This window comes from Ovis aries, chromosome 1, assembly GCF_016772045.2.
Source record: "Ovis aries strain OAR_USU_Benz2616 breed Rambouillet chromosome 1, ARS-UI_Ramb_v3.0, whole genome shotgun sequence".
Taxonomy (NCBI): Eukaryota; Metazoa; Chordata; class Mammalia; order Artiodactyla; family Bovidae; genus Ovis; species Ovis aries.
The window spans coordinates 199,660,573-199,681,861 of NC_056054.1; the positions used below are offsets into that span (position 1 = coordinate 199,660,573).

The window sequence follows — 21,289 nt, forward strand, 5'->3', positions numbered from 1 at the left end:
TTCATGGCTACAGCCACCATCTGTAGTGATTTTGGAGCTTCCAAAAATAAAGTCTGCCACTGTTTCCACTGTTTCCCCCATCTATTTGCCATGAAGTGATGGGACCAGATGCCATGATCTTTGTTTTCTGAGTGTTGAGCTTGAAGCCAACTTTTTCACTCTCCTCCTTCACTTTCATCAGGAGGCTCTTTAGTTCTTCTTCACTTTCTTCCATAAGGGTGGTGTTATCTGCATATCTGAGGTGATTGATAGTTCTCCTGGCAATCTTGATTCCAGCTTGTGTTTCATCCAGTCCAGCATTTCTCATGATGTACTCTGAATATAAGTTAAATAAGCACAGTGACAATATACAGCCTTGACGTACTTCTTTCCCAATTTGGAACCAGTCTGTTGTTCCATGTCCAATTCTAACTGTTGCTTCCTGACCTGCATACAGGTTTCTCAGGAGGCAGGTCAGGTGGTCTGGTATTCCCATCTCTTTCAGAATTTTCCACAGTTTCTGGTGATGCACACGGTCAAAGGCTTTGGTATAGTCAATAAAGGCAGAAGTAGACATTTTTCTGGAATTCTTGCTTTTTCGATGAGCCAACAGATTTAGCAATTTGATCTCTGGTTCCCCTGCCTTTACTAAATCCAGCTTGAACATCTGGAAGTTCATAGTTCACGTATTGCTGAAGCCTGGCTTGGAGAATTTTGACCACTACTTTGCTAGCATGTGAAAGGAGTGCAATTGTGTGGTAGTTTGAGCATTCTTTGGCATTGCCTTTCTTAGGGACTGGAATGAAAATGGACCTTTTCCAGTCCTGTGGCCACTGCTGAGTTTTACAAACTTGCTGGTATATTGAGTACAGCACTTTCACAGCATCATCTTTTAGGACTTGAAATAGCTCAACTGGGATTCCATCACCTCCACTAGCTTTGTTTGTAGTGATGCTTCCTAAGGCCCACTTGACTTCGCATTCTAGGATGCCTGGTTCTCAGTGAGTGATCACACCATCATGATTAGCTGGGTCGTAAAGATCTTTTTTGTATAGTTCTTCTGTGTACGCTTGCCACCTCTTCTTAATATCTTCTGTTTCTCTTAGGTCTATCCATACCATTTCTGTCCTTTATTGTGCTTGTCTTTGCATGAAATGTTCCCTTGGTATCTCTAATTTTCTTGAAGAGATCTCTAGTCTTTCCCATTCTGTTGTTTTCCTCTATTTCTTTGCATTGATCACTGAGGAAGGCATTCTTATCTCTCCTTGTTATTCTTTGGAACTCTGCATTCAAATCAACTACAAGTTGGCATTATTCATACCACCCTGTTGAAGCTTAATACATATTCGATTAAAAAACAATGACAACAATACTGCAACATCCACAAATTAGCATTCATTATAGTGATGTATTATTCTTACGCTACTGTCAGAATTTTATCTGAGCAGAGCTGTTTCTATCTGGAGACTGTAGTCTCTCTCATTAATGAGGGGTAGTATTTGCTCAGTGGTATCCACATTTCCTCTAGTAAAGTTCACATTACACTTGCCTCAGGGTTCTGATTTTTTAAAGGAATTTCCTATTTGGCAAACATTAGGATAGGAAGCAAATCTCTTTTCTGAAAAAAAATCAGGATCCTGCAAACATCTTGGACCCTTCCATGTCTTCTCTTCTCAAATAGCTCAGGCTCTGGTCCGCTTCGCTAGACTCACAGTCAGCTCCAAGCCATCCTGCTATGGTCACTTCTGACCAGTCAAGGCTTGCTATATTATAGAAATCCATCTAATAGAGACAAGGTAATTTTATTCTCTTTCATGAAGTTCTTTATCGTTCCCTAATGGTACCTAGTATTGCCTCAGATTAGGAAAATCCCCAAACTGCCACAAAAACAACTAAAGAGAGGTAATTCACTTACTATAATTTGGTGAGTGGCTGTAAGGCACACAGGGAAAGCAGACAGAGAGGCACTCAGGCAGAAGGAACTGCTTAAGCAAAGGGCTGTAACAGTAGGTGTCTCTTTATCTACGTAGTTTGGAGTTCAGCTATCTCCAGGGTAGCAGGCCAAGACTCCACTGATGGAAGGGGTCTCCCTCCCCTCCCCCGCCTTCTCTTCCCTGCCTCTCAGGTACCCAGGCATATTTTGCCTGCCTTGGTTTTGCTGACTCCACTCTCCTCCTCTTCATGAGCCTCTGACTTGCATAGTTGAGGTTGAGGAATCTGTGCCTAGTGGGTTTGAGGTTTCATCAAGAGAAAAAGAAGGAACTAATGTGACTGCACTGAGGAACTATTTTCACTACAAAAAATTCCCATATTTTTTTTTTCTCCTTTTTTGAAATGGCACTAAGGAAACACAAGCCAGACTACCATGAACAGGGCTGTACTTTCCAAACAGTAGCAAGGACTAAAAATAGAAAAGCTTGATTTGCTCAAGATGTATATAACTTCCTCTCCCATTTCCTTCCCCTACCACACTGAGCCAGTGCACAGAAGCATACTTAATGGACCCTGAGTGTTTGCAACAGCATCAAAATGGTGATAAGCCCATGTGTAACACATACTCCATAGACGTTTCCAGAAAATCCTTATTGCCAAGTCAAAGAATGATCCAATCAATCCACAAATATCAACCAAGTGTTCCTCGATGAGATGAAAACTATGAGTGACATGGGGATGTGAGCAGAAATCCAGACTTCAGACAGTTTCCAAAAGGGAAATAAACAAGAGGATAATGGATAACTTTCAAATCTGTGAGTCCAGAAACCCCACTTGGGATGCGGGTTGAGGCCACCTCTCTTAACTGTGTCACCTTGGGCATCAATCTAAGAAATCTGAGTGCCCCTTTCCTCATCACAGAGAAGACTATGGATTTTGATCTTTTCAAAGATGTGGCTCTACAAATTATGATGTTAACTGATTTCTATCGGTCTCTCCGATGTCACGGTTTGATTCTGGCTGTATGATATAGAGTTTGGAGACACATGATATAATCAGTCTACAAACAGGCCATATATTCACTGGCAGGAAAATGAAACATAATTAACTGATGTATCCAGTTAATAACTGATTAACTGTTAATCAGTTAACATAATTAACTGATTCACTGTAGCATTTACTGATAAGCAATAGACCAGAGCTTCCTCGCATTAAACCCTAGGTTAATATTACTAGAGCTTCCTGGCATTAAACCCTAGGTTAACATTACTACACTACACCACCCAGTCACTAGAGTCATGATGCAAAGAAGGGACAGATTGGGATGAGCTGGCAGTATCAGAGGGTATGGATTGGGCTTTTAAAAAATAGGGAGACTGTCTGATCAGCTGAGAGATGAGGTGCTTCAGGTCGCAAGAAAGACGCAATGAAAATTAGCATGGGGAACTAACAGTAAGACCACCAGGCTCACAAGGGCAAAGACAGAAAGAGCACAGAGATAAGGTGTACTTTAAAGGAAAAAGTAGGTCTTGGAGTATCCTAAAGGATATCAGTCCTGAGTGTTCATTAGAAGGACTGATGTTGAAGCTGAAACTCCAATACTTTGGCCACCTGATGCAAAGAGCTGACTCATTTGAAAAGACCCTGATGCTGGGAAAGACTTAAGGTGGGAGGAGAAGGGGATGACAGAGGATGAGATGGTTGGATGGCATCACTGACTCAATGGACATGAGTTTGGGTAAACTCCGGGTGTTGGTGATAGACAGGGAGGCCTGGCGTGCCGTAGTCCATGGGGTCACAAAGAGTTGGACATGACTGAGGGACTAAACTGAACTGGAGTACTCCAAAAGTCAACCAAGAGAGGAAATTTCATGGGGCAGTCAAAAAAAAAAAAAAAAAAAAAGCCATAAGAGAAAATAACATTTCTCAAAGACTAATTGGTTAGGGAAATGTTGCTAGAAGGAAGAAGAAACACAAAGCAATGAGTCCATTGTGATATGGAGAAGGATGAGCTAGGACAAGGAAAATAAAGAGACTAGAGCAAATCTGAGAGTCATTTTGAACCATATATATATATATATATATAAAAGCTATTGGTGACAAATATATTTTAAAAGCAAGACATTTCAGCAATACCACAATGTTTAGAGTTTGGAAAACAAAATATGGTGGTACTTCCAACAAAAATGGAGGTTTTGGGAGAAGACACAAGTGGAATTTTTGGACCCACTGAATGCGCAAGTGTTCCATTTGGAAAGATTTTCTATGCATAAATGGCACAATAGTTGTCAAAGAAAGGAATAGCGCCGAGTCATAACCAGTCCAAGTCCCTCAAAGTTGACTCTGTGAGAGAAGTGACTGAAGACAAGTCAAATGGGAAAACACTGAGTGGGCACCTAGACAATGTGGGACAGAGAAAAAGAAAAAGGGAGTTCCACAAGACAAAAGGGACATTTGCAAATCTAGCAAAGGAACCAAGGAGATTCTTTTTCATGAAAATTGAAGGAGGAAGCAAGGAGATTCAGATCTTCCAGAATGTTCCTTGCCTGGTAGAAGTGAAAAGAACTTCTCAGCAAATTAATAATCATTAGGGGATTTGGAAGGGGGTGGGTAGAGGGTGGCAGCTGAATATGAGAGCCATTTCAATAGAGTTGACATGACCTACGTTCATGGTAGGACTGTAACTTAAATCTTGGAGAGACACACGGCAGAGGTGAGGGGATAGAGCCTCATTTGCTAAACCTGTAAGTGTGGAAATACTTCTCTGCAGTAGTTGCCATGTCCCTAAATTTCTATTCCCACCGGGGTAACAGGAAAGAAATACTAACGTGACACTGTATGGCTTTCAATGAGCTAAAAGGAAATGAAAACAACCCAACAGGCACATGTCAACGTACATTATGACTTGATAATAAAAATTACCAAGTCCCCTGAATGTGTGTTCCCTGAATGAAGAGTGAAATACTCGTCCAGTTGCTGTATCTTTTATTTAATTGCTTGATCATCTCTCAATAGAATATCTGAGTCTGAGCCAATCAGGTCCCCTATTCTGTTCTGACACAAACCTCGGGTGCACATTTCAGTGCAGTGAACTATGGCTTAGATCCTTAACTCTCTGTTCAGGGGACAGTGTGCCATTCTCCTTTCAATATATATTCAGTTCAGTTCAGTTCAGTTCAGTCGCTCAGTCGTGTCCAACTCTTTGCGACCCCATGAATCGCAGCACGCCAGGCCTCCCTGTCCATCACCAACTCCCAGAGTTCACTCAGACTCACGTCCATCGAGTCAGCGATGCCATCCAGCCATCTCATCCTCTGTCGTTCCCTTCTCTTCCTGCCCCCAATCCCTCCCAGGATAAGAGTCTTTTCCAATGAGTCAACTCTTCGCATGAGGGGGCCAAAGCACTGGAGTTTCAGCTTTAGCATCATTCCTTCCAAAGAAATCCCAGGGCTGATCTCCTTCAGAATGGACTGGTTGGATCTCCTTGCAGTCCAAGGGACTCTCAAGAGTCTTCTCCAACACCACACTTCAAAAGCATCAATTCTTCGGCACTCAGCCTTCTTCACAGTCCAACTCTCACATAAATACATGACCACAGGAAAAACCATAGCCTTGACTAGATGGACCTTAGTCGGCAAAGTAATGTCTCTGCTTTTCAATATACTATCTATGTTGGTCATAACTTTTCTTCCAAGGACTAAGTGTCTATTAATTTCATGGCTACAATCACCATCTGCAGTGATTTTGGAGCCCCCCAAAATAAAGTCTGACACTGTTTCCACTGTTTCGCCATCTATTTCCCACGAAGTGATGGGACCAGATGCCATGATCTTCATTTTCTGAATGTTGAGCTTTAGGCCAATTTTTGAGTCACCACTTTCACTTTCATCAAGAGGCTTTTTAGTTCCTCTTCCCTTTCTGCCATAAGGGTGGTGTCATCTGCATATCTGAGGTTATTGATATTTCTCCAGGCAATCTTGATACCAGCTTGTGTTTCTTCCAGTCCAGCGTTTCTCATGATGTACTCTGCATAGAAGTTAAATAAGCAGGGTGACAATATACAGCCTTGACGTACTCCTTTTCCTATTTGGAACCAGTCTGTTGTTCCATGTCCAGTTCTAACTGTTGCTTCCTGACCTGCATACAGGTTTCTCAGGAGGCAGGTCAGGTGGTGTGGTATTCCCATCTCTTTCAGAATTTTCCATAGTTTGTTGTGATCCACACAGTCAAAGGCTTTGGCATAGTCAATAAAGCAGAAAGAGATGTTTTCCTGGAACTCTCTTGCTTTTCCCATGATCCAGCAGATGTTGGCAATTTGATCTCTGGTTCCCCTGCCTTTACTAAATCCAGCTTGAACATCAGTAAGTTCACGGTTCACATATTGCTGAAGCCTGTCTTGGAGAATTTTGACCATTACTTTACTAGCATGTGAGATGAGTGCAATTGTGCAGTAGTTTGAGCATTCTTTGGCATTACCTTTCTTTGGAATTGGAATGAAAACTGACCTTTTCCAGTCCTATGGCCACTGCTGAGTTTTCCAAATTTGCTGGCATATTGACTGCAGCACATTCATAGCATTATCTTTCAGGATTTGAAACAGCTCAACTGGAATTCCATCACCTCCACTAGCTTTGTTCATAGCGATGCTTTCCAAGGCCCACTTGACTTCACATTCCAGGATGTCTGGCTCTAGGTGAGTGATCACACCATCATGATTATCTGGGTCATGAAGATCTTTTTTGTACAGTTCTTCTGTGTATTCTTGCCACCTCTTCTTAATATCTTCTGCTTCTGTTAGGTCCATACCATTGCTGTCCTTTATAGACCACATCTTTGCATGAAATGTTCCCTTGGTATCTCTAATTTTCTTGAAGAGATCTCTAGTCTTTCCCATTCTGTTGTTTTCCTCTATTTCTTTGCATTGATCACTGAAGAAGGCTTTCTTATCTCTTCTTGCTATTCTCTGGAACTCTGCATTCAGATGCTTATGTCCTTCCTTTTCTCCTTTTCTTTTCACCTCTTTTCTTTTCACAGCTATTTGTAAGCCCTCCCCAAACAGCCATTTTGCTTTTTTCCATTTCTTTTTCATGGGGATGGTCTTGATCCCTGTCTTCTGTACAATGTCACGAACCTCATTACATAGTTCATCAGGCACTCTATCTATCAGATCTAGGCCCTTAAATCTATTTCTCACTTCCACTGCATAATCATAAGGGATTTGATTTAGGTCATACCTGAATGATCTAGTGGTTTTCCCTACTTTCTTCAATTTGAGTCTGGATTTGGCAATAAGCAGGTCATGATCTGAGCCAAAGTCAGCTCCTGGTCTTTTTTTTTGTTGAGTGTATAGAGCTTCTCCATCTTTGACTGCAAAGAATATAATCAATCTGATTTCGGTGTTGATCATCTGGTGATGTCCATGTGTAGAGTCTTCTCTTGTGTTGTTGGAAGAGGGTGTTTGCTATGACCAGTGCATTTTCTTGGCAAAACTCTATTAGTCTTTGCCCTGCTTCATTCCACATTTCAAGGCCAAATTTGCCTGTTACTCCAGGTGTTTCTTGACTTTGTACTTTTGCATTCCAGTCCCCTATAATGAAAAGGACATCTTTTTGGGGTGTTAGTTCTAAAAGGTCTTGTAGGTCTTCATAAAACCATTCAGCTTCAGCTTCTTCAGCATTACTGGTTGGAGCACTGACTTGGATAACTGTGATACTGAATGGTTTGCCTTGGAGATGAACAGAGATCATTCTGTCGTTTTGAGATTGCATCCAAGTACTGCATTTCGGACTCTCTTGTTGACCATGATGGCTACTCCATTTCTTCTGAAGGATTCCTGCCCGCAGTAGTGGATATAATGGTCATCTGAGTTAAATTCACCCATTCCAGTCCATTTTAGTTCATTGATTCCTAGAATGTCAACGTTCACTCCTGCCATCTCTTGTTTATTACACATCAAATATATCACTGAAGGACATTCTACTAGCCATCGCTCTAGATGTATAATTTCTAACAGAGTTAAAGCTTAAGGATGTTTAAATAATGTTAGGAAAAACAGATATTTTTAATTACTTACTGATTTAGAAAGCATTATCAAGTGAGTTATTTTCATCTGGCTTTCAAAAAACAAACAAACAAACAAACAGAATATGAGAGACCGAGAGTTATCATTACTAGTACTGTGAATGAAAAAAATTGAGATTTGGCTCTTAGAGATGATCTGCCCCAAATCCCAAGTTATACAGCATCTGGATCTGCCATCTACAGGTCAAAAGAGTAGGTAGTTTTAGGATAGGCACAGATTCCCTTAAGCACTACAGGGAACGAAACAACTATTGAGAAAGGAGGGGGTGTTTGAGCTCTTGCTCCATCTCTTTAAAATATTTAAAATATATATTTTATTTTATTTTTGGCAGATGATGCTGGGGGTGGAGTTTTATAAACCATATCCTTTACCTCCAGTAAAGTTGCTGTGGTTGTTAAGTCACTGAGTCATGTCCAACTCATTCAGACCCCATGGACTGTAGCCCACCAGGCTCGTCTATGCATGGGATTTCCCAGGCCAGAATACTGGAGTGGGTTGCCATTTCCTTCTCCGGGTGATCTTCCTGACCCAGCGATCAAACCATGTCTCCTGCATTGGCAGGCAGATTCTTTACCAATGGACCACCTGGGAAGTCCTTGGATTTCTTACAAAGTGAAACTTCTCTTTCTTGTGTCTCCCTTACCACTTTTTTTTTTTTTTAACTACCACAGAAACATTGTTTACACCAGGTACTGCCAATTTTACTTTTTTCTACAGTAATACAAATTGACATCTTTCCTGAAGTTTATTGGCAAAATAAATATAAGAACAATAAAAAACTTTGGAAAGTATTCCATTTTAAAGATCTACAAACAGCTTTCCTATATTTTAATGTCAAAGTATGATCTTCAATCTGTAAAGATACAGTTTTAAAAAGGTTGAAGACAATACTGCAAGAGAAGATTCTACAAACGGACTCAAAAGAACACAGGCTAACAATTGATGTTCTAAGAGGAACATGACAATTTGTGTTCTGTGTCCTTCATTGAAAAACAATATAAAGGAAGAATAACAATAAAGCAGTGATGCCAAAAGAGAAGGAAATGGACTGGCACGATTCAGAAGAATGTAGGGTCACAACCCTGCCCAAGACACTTAATACCTCGGAAACCTGAAATATTACTTAATTCTCTGAGCCTCAGTCCCTTTCCTGGCACAAGGCAGACAATCATCCCTACCCTTCCCCTTTGTAAGTTATTTTAAAGGTTCAAGTTAGATAAATTATATGAAAGTCCTTCATTAAAAATAAACCTCAATGTCAATTTTGGAATTTATCAAATTTACAGAGTAGGAGCCTTGGACAGGTCAAACTCATAGAAGTCAATGAAAAAATAATGATAATTATAACTTAACCCCTCAAGGATTCATGTAAGTATTGCATACAATACCATATTTTTAGTTTTAAATAGCTGACTTTTGAATCTCCAAATCAGCTATGCACAGAAACTCTCCCTAAAACATCAGCACTTCAAAAACAAAATATGAGTTAATGCCCTTGGTTTTTGGTTTTGGCATCCTCCATTCCCACTTTTACCCCTTCTTTCAGATCAAGTTGTTTTGTGCTCATGTTGAATGGATTATGTAAATCACAAAGGAACTAAAGGATTTGTGAGCCCAATAGGGCTTCCTTACCAAATCCATGGATAAGAAGTACATGGTACAATTGGTGAGGGGATTGTAAGGCAATATGCTAAGAGGAAGATGTACTTATTTCCACTAGAGAATTACAGTGAAAGCTATCTTGGTGGCCCCTGGCCAACGGCCATGAACACATACTGTTGGTGACTTTGGCTGGTTTTTGAGAATTTAAAATGATCTGTCTTCTCTCATTTGCTGGGAACTGATACTAAGCCAAGAGGCTTAAGAGTTCCCAGAATGCATTTTGTTTTTGTTTTTATCCATTTAAAAATAAATCATTGCTTCCATGACGCTTGTCATGAAATCCAAACAAGCTGCCTCAATTCTTGGAGCCTCAATGTTTTTGTATTTGGGAAGTTATATGTTTGTTATTCTTACTTGTGAAGATCAAATTCAACAATATAAAGTATTTTGCAGTTTGTAAACAACTATGAAGTTATAAAGAGCTAATATTTTTTTTACTAAAGAGATGAATTTTAGAGTTATAAGAGATCTAAGGTTATTTAACACAATCATTCGTTTTGAAGAAAGAGCTTGTGGGAGCATTTAGTAAAATGCCTTAAAATCCCCAAACACTTAAGAGCAAGTGATGGCATCATTAGTGAACCTTAGGGAGGTGTGGTACAAACCAAAGGACAGCAATAACTATGCCAGAACTCAGCACAGAGGCCAGTTAGCCCACAACAGTCTAATAGTAACAACATCATTGGGAAACACTTACTAAGCCCTATGCTATGTCAGGCTCCTATGATATTCTCTATGTAATGTCACAAAAAGCCAAAGAGGTAAGCACAACAATAATTTCTATTTTACAGATAAGCAGACAATGGCAAAAATGGTTAAACAGTATGATCATAGTCACATAGCTAGCGAGTGGGGAGTTAAGTCAGGTACTCTGGATCAGCACTCAGTGTTCACCATCATACCATGTTTTCCTTGAAGCTTTATTTGGTCCAGATGATGCAGTCAGGGAGGGTTTTCCTGGCATCCTCAAGGCAGCAGGGTGAGTCTGAGACAAATAGCAAAAGGTAGCAATATCTGATCTGACTTCAAACTGCCATGATAAAAAGTGGTGAGGGTGTGGGGGAACCTCTTGGGAAAGGAAGTTTGGGATACATGATGAAAGCTAGACAAAACAGCAGTGAAATCACTTAATGAGTTCATTCTTTCTAATAAAAGGTACTTTGCCACAACCCCTGACAATTCTGGTGACATAGTCATTGAAAGGCAGGAATGGGGAAATAGTGAGAGAGGAAACTGAGAACCCAAGCAGAGACCACCTCACAGAAGGGCTGTCCACAGCTTGTTGCTGCCCATATTGGATATATATGTACAACATGTATAATAGGGGTTTTGCTACCTGCCATTGGACCTTTAGAACTAATAAACAGCCTTGATGCTTGCTATTCTCTCTTGGCATGTGTCTCTAAGGGAAACCGACTCCTTGTCCTGCCTCCCCTAATTACACACACACAGTCACAACTGGTACACAAACCCTATGGCTGCCCTGACATTTAAAGGACTATGTACTTCCAGTCTAGATAAAAGATAAAGTCTGAGTGGAAGCTAGCTAGGTCTACCAGAACAGGAGATTCAGAGCCACTCCCAAGCACATTTTCTCCCTAAATTCAGGTGCAAGTAGCATTTATAATTTGAGAATACATCATCACCACAAAAATTAAAAATAAAGAAAGGATGCAAGCAATAAGGATTCTTCCATATGGCAGAACTATTGAAAAAGAAAACCGATATGAAGAACAGAAAAAAAATCCAAAACTATAAAATAGGAGTCACAAGAAAATCTCCCTTAGCTAAATAAGAATTTGACTCCTCATATCAGATTCAATGAATACTAAGTAGAAATACTAGGGTGAGGGTGAGGGAAGCTGTACCTAGAAATATTGAAGTAAAATTGTTGAATCCCACAAATACAACTTACAGATCAAACAATAAAAGTTACTAAATTGGAAAAAGAAACAGACTTACATCAGATTTCTCATCTGCAACAATAAATGACACAAAGCAATAATATAGAAATCATTGTTGAACATTGAGGTAAAAGAACTTGGAGCCTAGAATTCTACTTGAAGCCAAACATTTACTTAACTATGAAACTGAAAGAAAAAAGGCTTCAGAAAATTTATCGCCCATGCAGCTTTTAAAAAAAAAAAAAAAGATAAAGTACAAGAAGAAGAAATTAAAAAAGAAAAAGGATGATGAATTCAAGAAAAAAAAAAGGAAAAAAGAAACAATGCAAATAACAAAAGCAACAGTCTATTAATAATGCAGTGGTACAATTTAATGTGAGAAATGATTCTCCTAAAAGAGGTGTTATAAAGTTTAAAATTTGCAACACATTCTCCAAACATCTAACAGTAATTTAAATGAGAAAGTGCTCAAACTTCTTACAGCCCCTATGTTGGGGGTGGGGCATATATGCATATCATAAGTTTTCCTTGATAGAGAAACATGTTTGAAAACATTTAATCCATGTTAATGTTATTTGATTTATTCACATTACTAGAAGAAGAAAAAACTTGTTCTACTTTTTAGACGTAGAAAAGACAAACATACTTCAGCTTTGAAGGAATCACCAAGATTCTTGATGGGAAAGACAAAACCAGTTAAAAATCTCTACTGACTCAGAAAGAACCAACTGAAGTTTCACTTAATTTGGGCAAAGGAAATTTTCTGAAATATGCAAACATTGTAAATGACTCTCTATAAAGGCACTGAGGAGCTAAAGTAAATCTAACCTCATTGGTTTTCTCAATACACAACAGAACTGACCGCAACCAGTTCCCCCGCAAAATTTTTCTTGTCCATTGATCAGCCAACCTCTCACTGCTGAATGCACGCATGTGTCCTGGATTATTTCAAGGGAGCAGCAGCACCGGAAATGGAGATGCTAGGAGTAAATGAGTGTGTGTGTACACATACTCCACTACTGATCCCAGGGAAAGCGTTTACCTTTTTAAATAGAGTCTTAAAAAAAACAAAGAGAAACTATGGCATTCCATGAAAAGGGTCAAATGACTCGAGTGAAATACTGGAATACTCCCCATCGACTCTCATTTGCTACTTTCAAAGAAGTTTTTATGTCTAGACACCAAAAATATCTCTGTTTTCTCATCTGAATACCCAATCAGAGGATGATTCAGAGCGAAAGGAAAACAGAAAAACTTCTGACATTCGCTTCTAGAAAGTCACACCGATCTGAGCCTGTAGCATACCTCAAGAACCCACCAGCCCTGCTAAACATCCACTGACCTACATGTGTAGACCTTAAAAGGAGGAGGCACTCCCAAATCAAGCTGCTGCTGCTGCTGCTGTTGCCAGGGTCACAAACAATCCCACAAATCAACTAGGGCCCAAAGGAACAAGACAAAGGGCCAGGAATAAATAAGCATCTTAGTCACTCCTCTGGTATCTTTCCATGGATCAAGATATCTTATATCCTCACTACACAGGAAGGATAAGCACCTCAGAGTGGATTAAAGCTTTTGCTGACCATTTTGGTTTTGCTCTGGCAATTCTGCATCTCTACTGTTAATTTTTATAGGTGGGATCTCCTTTTACACCCAGACTCTTCCTTCCTCACCCAACTTCCAAGCAGCAGAAGGGATGCCTCTTGTGGTAAGGTATGTCCAAATCATATAAAGTAAGTAAGACCTGCTTCTTATTTCTGTGAACTCATGAATGAACGTGCCCCCAGCTAGGGGCCTGAGTTCTCTATGTCAACAAGTAAAATCCCATCATTCCATACTTATGATCGTGATAGTACTAGTCTAAGGGTCACAAGACACCCCGTTAGTGTGTGTGTGTGTGTGTGTGTGTGTGTGTGTGTGCGCGTGCGCGCACTCAGTCACGCTCCACTCTTTGCAGTCCCATGAACTGTAGCCCATCAGGTTGCCCTGTCCATGGAATTTCCTCAGCCAAGAATACTGGAGCAGGTTGCCGTTTGCTCCTCCAGGAGATCTTTCCGATCCAGGGATCGAACTCGAGTCTCCTGAATTGGCAGATGGATTCCTTATCACTATGCCACCTGGAAAGTCCTCAGTGCCAGTTTATTTTATGATAAATGAAATATATAAAATTGGTAAGTAGATAAATGACTACAATCCACTGATTTCCCTATATATTATGAGCTTTGAAATTATTTTCACAAGAGTTGGAGTGAGTTGGCTTACAAACTTTTGGACACTGACTTTAAGGTAAGACCATAAAGCATTTCAGAAATTTCTTCAGAAACATACTTACAGATGAAGAGTACAGACCTAGGATTGCCAAGGAAGTTGGGAGGAGGGTGGGGAAGGAGGTATTCAGAGTTTGTGATTAGCAGATGCAAACTATTATATACAGAATGGATAAATAAAGTATTACTGTATAGCACAGGGAACTATATTCAATATTCTGTGATAAGCTATAATGGAAAATAATATGAAAAAGAATGTCTATATATACACACACATATATAAAAATAACTGAATCACTTTGCTGTACAGAAGAAATTAACACAATATTATAGCTCAACAATACTTCAATAAAATAAATTTTTAAAATAATTAAAATTATTTTTTAAAAAAAGAAGCTTCTCTTCTTCCTTCTCTTTTCAACAAACTCTGGGCATTTCCCACAAGTTCAGTGAACAGCTCACATGATAATGTTTTCACTCTCTCCTCAGAAAAGTGACCTCTTTCAGGAGTTTTATGGATCACCCTCTTGAGACAGACACCACTTATTTCTCTCCTGGTCTGACAGTTCCTTTGAATGTGCATCATTTTCTAAGAGGGTAGGAAGAAAATTGGTGTGAGGAAGTCATAAAGGAAGAAATTTCAGTTCAGTAACAGAAGACACTTTCAATACTTGGAGTAACAAGCAATGGACAAAACAGTCTGTTTTCTGAGCTGGAGGGGCTGGAGTTACCCTAGCAAAGGTAGCCATCTTGCCTGAATGAATGGAAAAGGCGATGGGAACTGGAAGGGTAAAAACCCTACATAACAGGCCCATAAAAGCAAGCCACGGTCTAGGTCACAGAGAGAGACAGGGTGAGGAGTCGTCAGCTGTCATGAAGAAAAGCCAAGTAAAGATGTCACAAAAAGAGGAAGTTAAATATCAGGTATGCATGTGTGCTGAGTCACGTCCGACTCTTTGCAACCCCATGGACTATAGCCTGCCACACTCCTCTGTCCATGGAATTTTCCAGGCAACAATACTGGAGTGGGTTGCCATTTCTTCCTCTAGGGGATATTCTAGACCCAAGGATCAAGCCCACATCTCTTGTGTCTCTTGCATTGGCAGGTGGGTTCTTTACAACTATACCAGCTGGCAAGCCCCAGAAATGTCAGGCACCTGAACTCAGAGCCATCAGGTATCAGCAGGTAAGTCCCTGAGGAGCTAAAGGAAGTCTCCCACAAGGGCAATACGTTTTGTCTGATGGTATGCTAAAAGCACCACTTGGCATCCAGCAACAGACCTGGTGATGTCAACCTTATATTTAAAATAACAACAAACACCTGCAATGATTTCAGAATATTCTTTAAAATACTCTGAATTCTTATTCTCGTTACTTTATTACCTAAAAATCCATTCCACCATCTGAAAATTAAGATGCTAATTAACCATCAAAGTTCAATTAAATTGAAATTGTTTCCAAGAATCCTTCCTGCATGTCTCTAGTCAATTTATTTCCCCCACCCTGTACCACAACATAAGACTTGGATTGTGCTTCTGATCAAAGCATGATGACTAAGTAATAATTTACCATTAAACATCTTAATTTAGAAGTTGAGTATAAATGTATCTCCCAAGTTTGAATCAGAGGTTGTAACTCATTCATCCCTTAGCCATCAAAATTGCCTCAGCTGTAACAGTTACCCATTGGGGGGTTGGGGGGGAATTAGGAGATTCAAACAACAGAAGGGCACTCAAGTTATGATCTCTAATTCCCTTGCAAGTCCAAAATTCTATCACATATTCTCTTTTTAAAACTACTCTAAACAACACTCTGCACCTGTCCATTGAATAGCTAAAATAGAAAGTAATTATCAACTGTGGCATCAAACCAAACAAAGCTAACAGTCCCAGACTCAGGGCATTAGACCAATGATGCCAAGCCCTACGCCCTTGTGTTTATGTCTGACATATAGAAGGTATTCAATTTATCATGAATGAATGAAAAACAAACAAATGAAGGAAGTGACTGCTAAGTGGTCACCCAAGGCTTACAGGCCCTGAGATCCAACTGATTCTTACATAAAAAAGAAAATCTCTCACTGACTTTCCAAGATTCATCTTTTCCCATAAAATGAGAACTCTTAAAACAAGAATTCTTGACACTAAATATTCACCTTTTGCAAAGGGGGAAAAAAAAATGACAGCCTTATATCAGAAATCTGGAGAGAAGAAAAATGCCAATCTCACCTAGCCTTTCCAAACAAAAGCATTTTACCCGTTCTTCTTAACCTCAGATCCTTGAGAGGCCCAAAGCAAAATCATGTCCTCAATCAGCGGAAGGGCAGATCAGGAGACAAGATTTCTCAAAAGAGATCTGCCAGAAACTACAGGAACCACATCATCTTGGATCTCAGTTTCCCCGTTTGCAAAGAGAGGGAAGTAATTTATTCACCAAATACTTGAAAAGGCTGTAAGCAGATGCCTGGCGCCAGGGTTGGACCCGATGATCTCTTAGGTCCCTTTCAGCTCTGAAAATCTTATAATTCTTATAGTCACACTTAGTAGAGATACTTTTGGCTCTGACTTGAAAATTTGGCTGGAAACATAAACAGACTTCTACACAAAAACACACATTTACCAGCTATAATTTCAACTTGGCAACAGGAGTTTTCACCATTGGCCGAGCGAAAAAAGTGCAAACTTTTCTCTGGTGATTGCATTCCTCTAAGCTCCACTGTAGCTCAAGTGTGAAGCTGGGGCAAATGCGGCCAGAGTGGGGCCAAGCCTCTTATCACATCACACACTGCCACACGAGGAAAGGACACGCCTGCCTTCTTTCGAGCTTGCCGACAATCTTCCATATATTCAAGAACAACATGCCTCTCTCACCAGGTCTGCCCTTTTCCACTCGACAAACCCAGTCTTATTTTCTATCCTTCTTCCTTCTGTCTTACAGAGAATATAAGCCAACATGGCAACAGGCTCTTTGTTTATTTCTTTCTTTTCATTGAAGAGCAAAGTCATCTTACAAAACTGTTGTACTTGATACGACTATACCCCATTTTGACAAACCTTATTATTATTCCTGCATTTGTTATTTTTATATTGTGATCATTTATAACATCTGTACAATCATTATAATTTAGTACTTTCTAATCCTTCTATATTTCATTCAATTATTAGAGACAGAGATACAGTTATCTTATTTTTAATTAAGAGGAAAAGGGCCTTAGGGTGACCCACTCAAGATCATGGGACAAGAATAAGCTACCCAAATAGTAGCAAATACAGGTCTTCTGTCACAAAGTCAAGCAAACTTCAGAACCCAAGACTTTAAATGCTTACAAAATAGTTTCATAATTATTCAAGAGAGAATATAAGCTAAATAAAGCGTTAAAGTATTTAACTATATAAGTAAAAGAATATGCAAAGAATAGCTCTTAGTAACATGTAAATTTCATAAGGGTAGAACCCTGTTTGGTTTTTTTTTTGCTATAGAATCCCTAGTGTTATAAAGGTATGCACACAGCACCCAGAAATTTTTGTTGAATGAATGAATTATATCTACCTTTGGTTCCCCCAGAATGAAATTTAGGAGAAAGTCATATAATGAATGGAACTAGTTAGGCAGTTACTTTCTATGGCTTTTCCTCTTTACAATTTATTCTGAGAAACCTTAAACATATACAAAGGCAGAACAAATAATGAATTAAATCTCCCTGCACCCAACAATTATCAATTCATAACTAATATTTTCTCACCTGTATTTGAACTCAGTGGCTCCCTATCCTTATGATTTGTCTTTTTTTTGGAGTACAGTTGATCTACACTGGTGTGTTAGTTTTGGTTGTAGAGCAAGTGCATCAGTATATATATAAATATATCTAGCATCCCAATAGTATTGTAGTGAATATGGTTAGCCATATACATATACAGTATACAAATACATACATTTTTAGAGTCTTTTGATTTTAAAGCAAATGCTAGAACTATTCCATTTCACTCACCAATCTTGCTGACATTTCTCTAAAAAATAAGGAATTTTTTCCTTTATACATCTGTAGTAACATCACCATCCCTAAAAATAGGACATAAATACTACATGACATTATTATTTATTTTCCTTCCTGAGATAACTGGAGTTTAACTGCTTAAACAGTGGCAGTTGGTCACCAGTAGCCCTATGTGATCACAGGCTGAGAACTTTCAGTGTCGCTTCTGACTCCAAATCTGGGTCACTATGCAAGGCTGGAGCATAATACTTCCAAACAGTCAGTTCACACTATATGCATTCCTGACCTCATTCAGAAGAGAAAACTCTAAGAACTGTTGCTGTTGCTTTTGCTAGAAAGATGTTGCTGACCAATTAGTACCCACAGTGACCAACAGAACCTTAAAATACCAGTCTTACTCATTTAGAAAGAAAATGTCAGTGGATATACAGAACAAAGGCAATAAAAAAGCATGGTTGTGTGTCCCCAGGATAACAAGAAAAAGTGAAATTCTCAGATGGCGTTCCTAAAGAATGGCTTTCAGTTTCAAAATAAAATTAGTAGGTAAAAGGATTTCCAGGCCTTCAGTGTACAAACCTGCAGAACTCTGAGAAGCTCGAGCTGGGCAGTTGGCATTAACGTGCCTTAGTGCTTTGTGAGATATCAAGCTGTTTGTAGGCTCTGGATAAGTGTTTATTTGCCACAGAAACAATGTCAGAATTCATGATTCCTAGCATTACTTACAAACATGACTTCAACCACAGATCTTACCTGTCCCCTGAAAGCACCATCATCAAGGGGCGGGGGAGGAGGGAAGTTTCCGGAACCTGATGGAAGAACACTGGAATCATCCAGAGGTGGAGGTGGGGGTGGAAGAAAATCACCTACAGGAAAGAAATACACGTGAAGTTAACATGGGCGCAATTTTCCAGAACTCTTTGTTCAAAACAGACAGTCCACAACTTATGATGGTTCCACCTGTAAGTACTTGACTTTGCCATGGTGCAAAACCAACAGGCACTCAATAGAAACTTTACTTTGAATTTTGGTCTATTTTGGGCTAGGCATATGCAGTACAGTACAGTTGGTATTCTAGGCAGGGCAGCAAACAGCTCCCAGTCAGCCAGGTGGTGGCCAGGGTGAACAACCAATACACTTACAGCCATTCTGTACCCTCATAACCACTGTGTTTTTCACTTTCATACAGTGTCCAATAAATGACCTAACACACTCAACATTTTATTATAAAATAGGCTTTGTGTTAAATGATTTTGTCCAATCATAGGCTAAATGTAAGTGTCCTGGGCATGCTGAAGGTAGGTGAGGCTAAGCTGTGATGTTTGTTTGGTAGGTTAGGTGCATTAAATGCATGTTCCACTTAACAATATTTCCAATTTACAGTGGGCTTTTCAGGATGTAAGTCCATCATAATTAGAGGAAGATTTGTATTAGCTGGTATCTGACTGCTTTGTAATTGGCTTTGACACATAACTTTTTGTCCTACATAGCAATTATTGCCTATCTTACTTCTCCTCAGTTTAATCAGCAGCCTTAACTCAGAATGATGACCAGATGTAACACATGGAAGTGATGTGAAGCTGGAGTAGGAGGATCAAGTACGTTCAGCCAGGCGCTTGGGCTGGTGGAATACTGAAGTGTGTGAGATGTCTTGTTTGTTCTCAATACATTTTCAGTCAACTAGAGGAGGAAAAGAATGTATAAATAGGTAAGATAATACAAGATGAAATTTATTAAGAATCTACAGGCAAGCTCTTTTGGAATTTAAGATACAGGAAAGTGCAGTTGGAGGAACAAGGAAGCTGTACTGGCCAGATGGCTCAGTAGTAAAGAATCCACTCGCCAGTACAGGAGATGAAGGAGACGTGGGTTCAATCCCTGGGTTGGAAATATCCCCTGGAGCAGGAAATGGCAACCCACTCCAGTATTCTTGCCTGGAAAATTCCGTGGACAGAGGAGTCTGACAGGCTATAATCCATGGGAATGCAAAAGAGTCAGTCACAACTGAATGCTCACACACATGCACACACAAAAGGGACTTCCCTGGCAGTCCAGTGATGAAGACTTTGCACTTCCAATGCAGGAGGCGCAAGTACAAGTCCTGGTCCCAGAACTAAGATCTCACATGTCACATGGCACTATATATAAATTGTCAATGAACAGTATGATGTACAGCATAAGTTCATGCTAGGCAGAAAGAAAGGAAAATAAAAGTATAAAGGTTAGAAAAAATTAGGGCTTAGAAAATAAAGAGCAAATTATAACATAGCATAAAGACAGGAATGAAAATAACATTGTGCTGCGCTGCACTTAGTCGCTCAGTTGTGTCCAGGTCTTTGTTACCCCATGGACTGGAACCCATCAAGCCCCTCTGTCCATGGGGATTCTCCAGGGAAAAACACTGGAGTGGATTGCTATGCTCTCCTCCAGGGGATTTTCCCAACCCAGGGATCAAACCCAGGCCTCCTGCATTGTAGGCAGATTCTTTTAACATCTGAGCCACCAGGGAAGTTCAAGAATATTGGAGTGGGTAGCTTATCCCTTCTCCATTGGATCTTCCAGACTGAGGAATTGAACCAGAGTCTCCTGCATTGCAGGTGGATTCTTTACCAGCTAAGCAATCAGGGAAGCCTGTAAATAACAGAAGTAAGTCATAAAAATTGGAGCAGTATGAAAATAAGCTTTTCAGTGTGTTCCACATCTGACTAAGAGTTTGAACTTTATCATGCACAAAGTAAGGATCCATTAAGGATTTCTGAGAAGAAAACACTTCTAGGAATGTGATTTACTAAAGACTGATCTTAAAGTGTGTGCAGGACAGACTGGGAGAAACTGCAATAAGAAACATCGAATTTGGAGATCTATATACTATCCAGGCTTTAGGATACTAGGAAATCCAACATCGCTATGGGTTAATAGCATAGAATCTTTTTAAATACTTTTCGCAAGAAATTATATTAAAAAAAGAAAACTTTCATTTTCTAAAAAAAAAAAATTATTTATATATCCTTTTCCTTATAAAAATGACCTTTTTGAATGTTGGGGAACTGTTTCTCCTCAATGGATAAACAGCTTTTCCTTGCATTTCAGCTGTTTAACACTCAGTGATAGACGATAGTTCCTACCACTCAATGAGTCACTGTTGGATAGTACTAACAACATCACAACTTGGGTCTTTAGAAAAAGAAAAATCTATATCTCACAGTGGAAGGATGGTGACATGGACTGGTTGTCTTGATACACCTTTGAGACTGTTCACTTAAGCTCCATCTATCTTATAAATAATAGTCTTACATAGAAAACAGATTTGCGGCTGCCATGAGGGAGGGAGAGGTGGGAGAGAGAGGGGTTGGGAGTTTAGGACTGGCAGATGCAAACCATTATATATGGAATGGATAGTAATCAAGGTCCTACTGTATAGCACAGGGAACTATATTCAAAATCCTGTGATAAACCACAATGGAAAAGAATA

The 21,289-nt window shown here is 39.6% G+C and overlaps 1 protein-coding gene across 1 annotated transcript in view; it reads right to left on the reverse strand.

The window, feature by feature from the left end:
* Window positions 1-21,289, reverse strand: part of LPP (LIM domain containing preferred translocation partner in lipoma) — a 750,332-nt gene that overhangs the window by 420,504 nt on the left and 308,539 nt on the right. Inside the window, exon 5 of the mRNA XM_042233292.2 lies at window positions 18,571-18,683. Within this exon, the coding sequence (XP_042089226.1) occupies window positions 18,571-18,683 (113 nt within the window). The remainder of the gene's footprint in view (window positions 1-18,570; window positions 18,684-21,289) is intronic.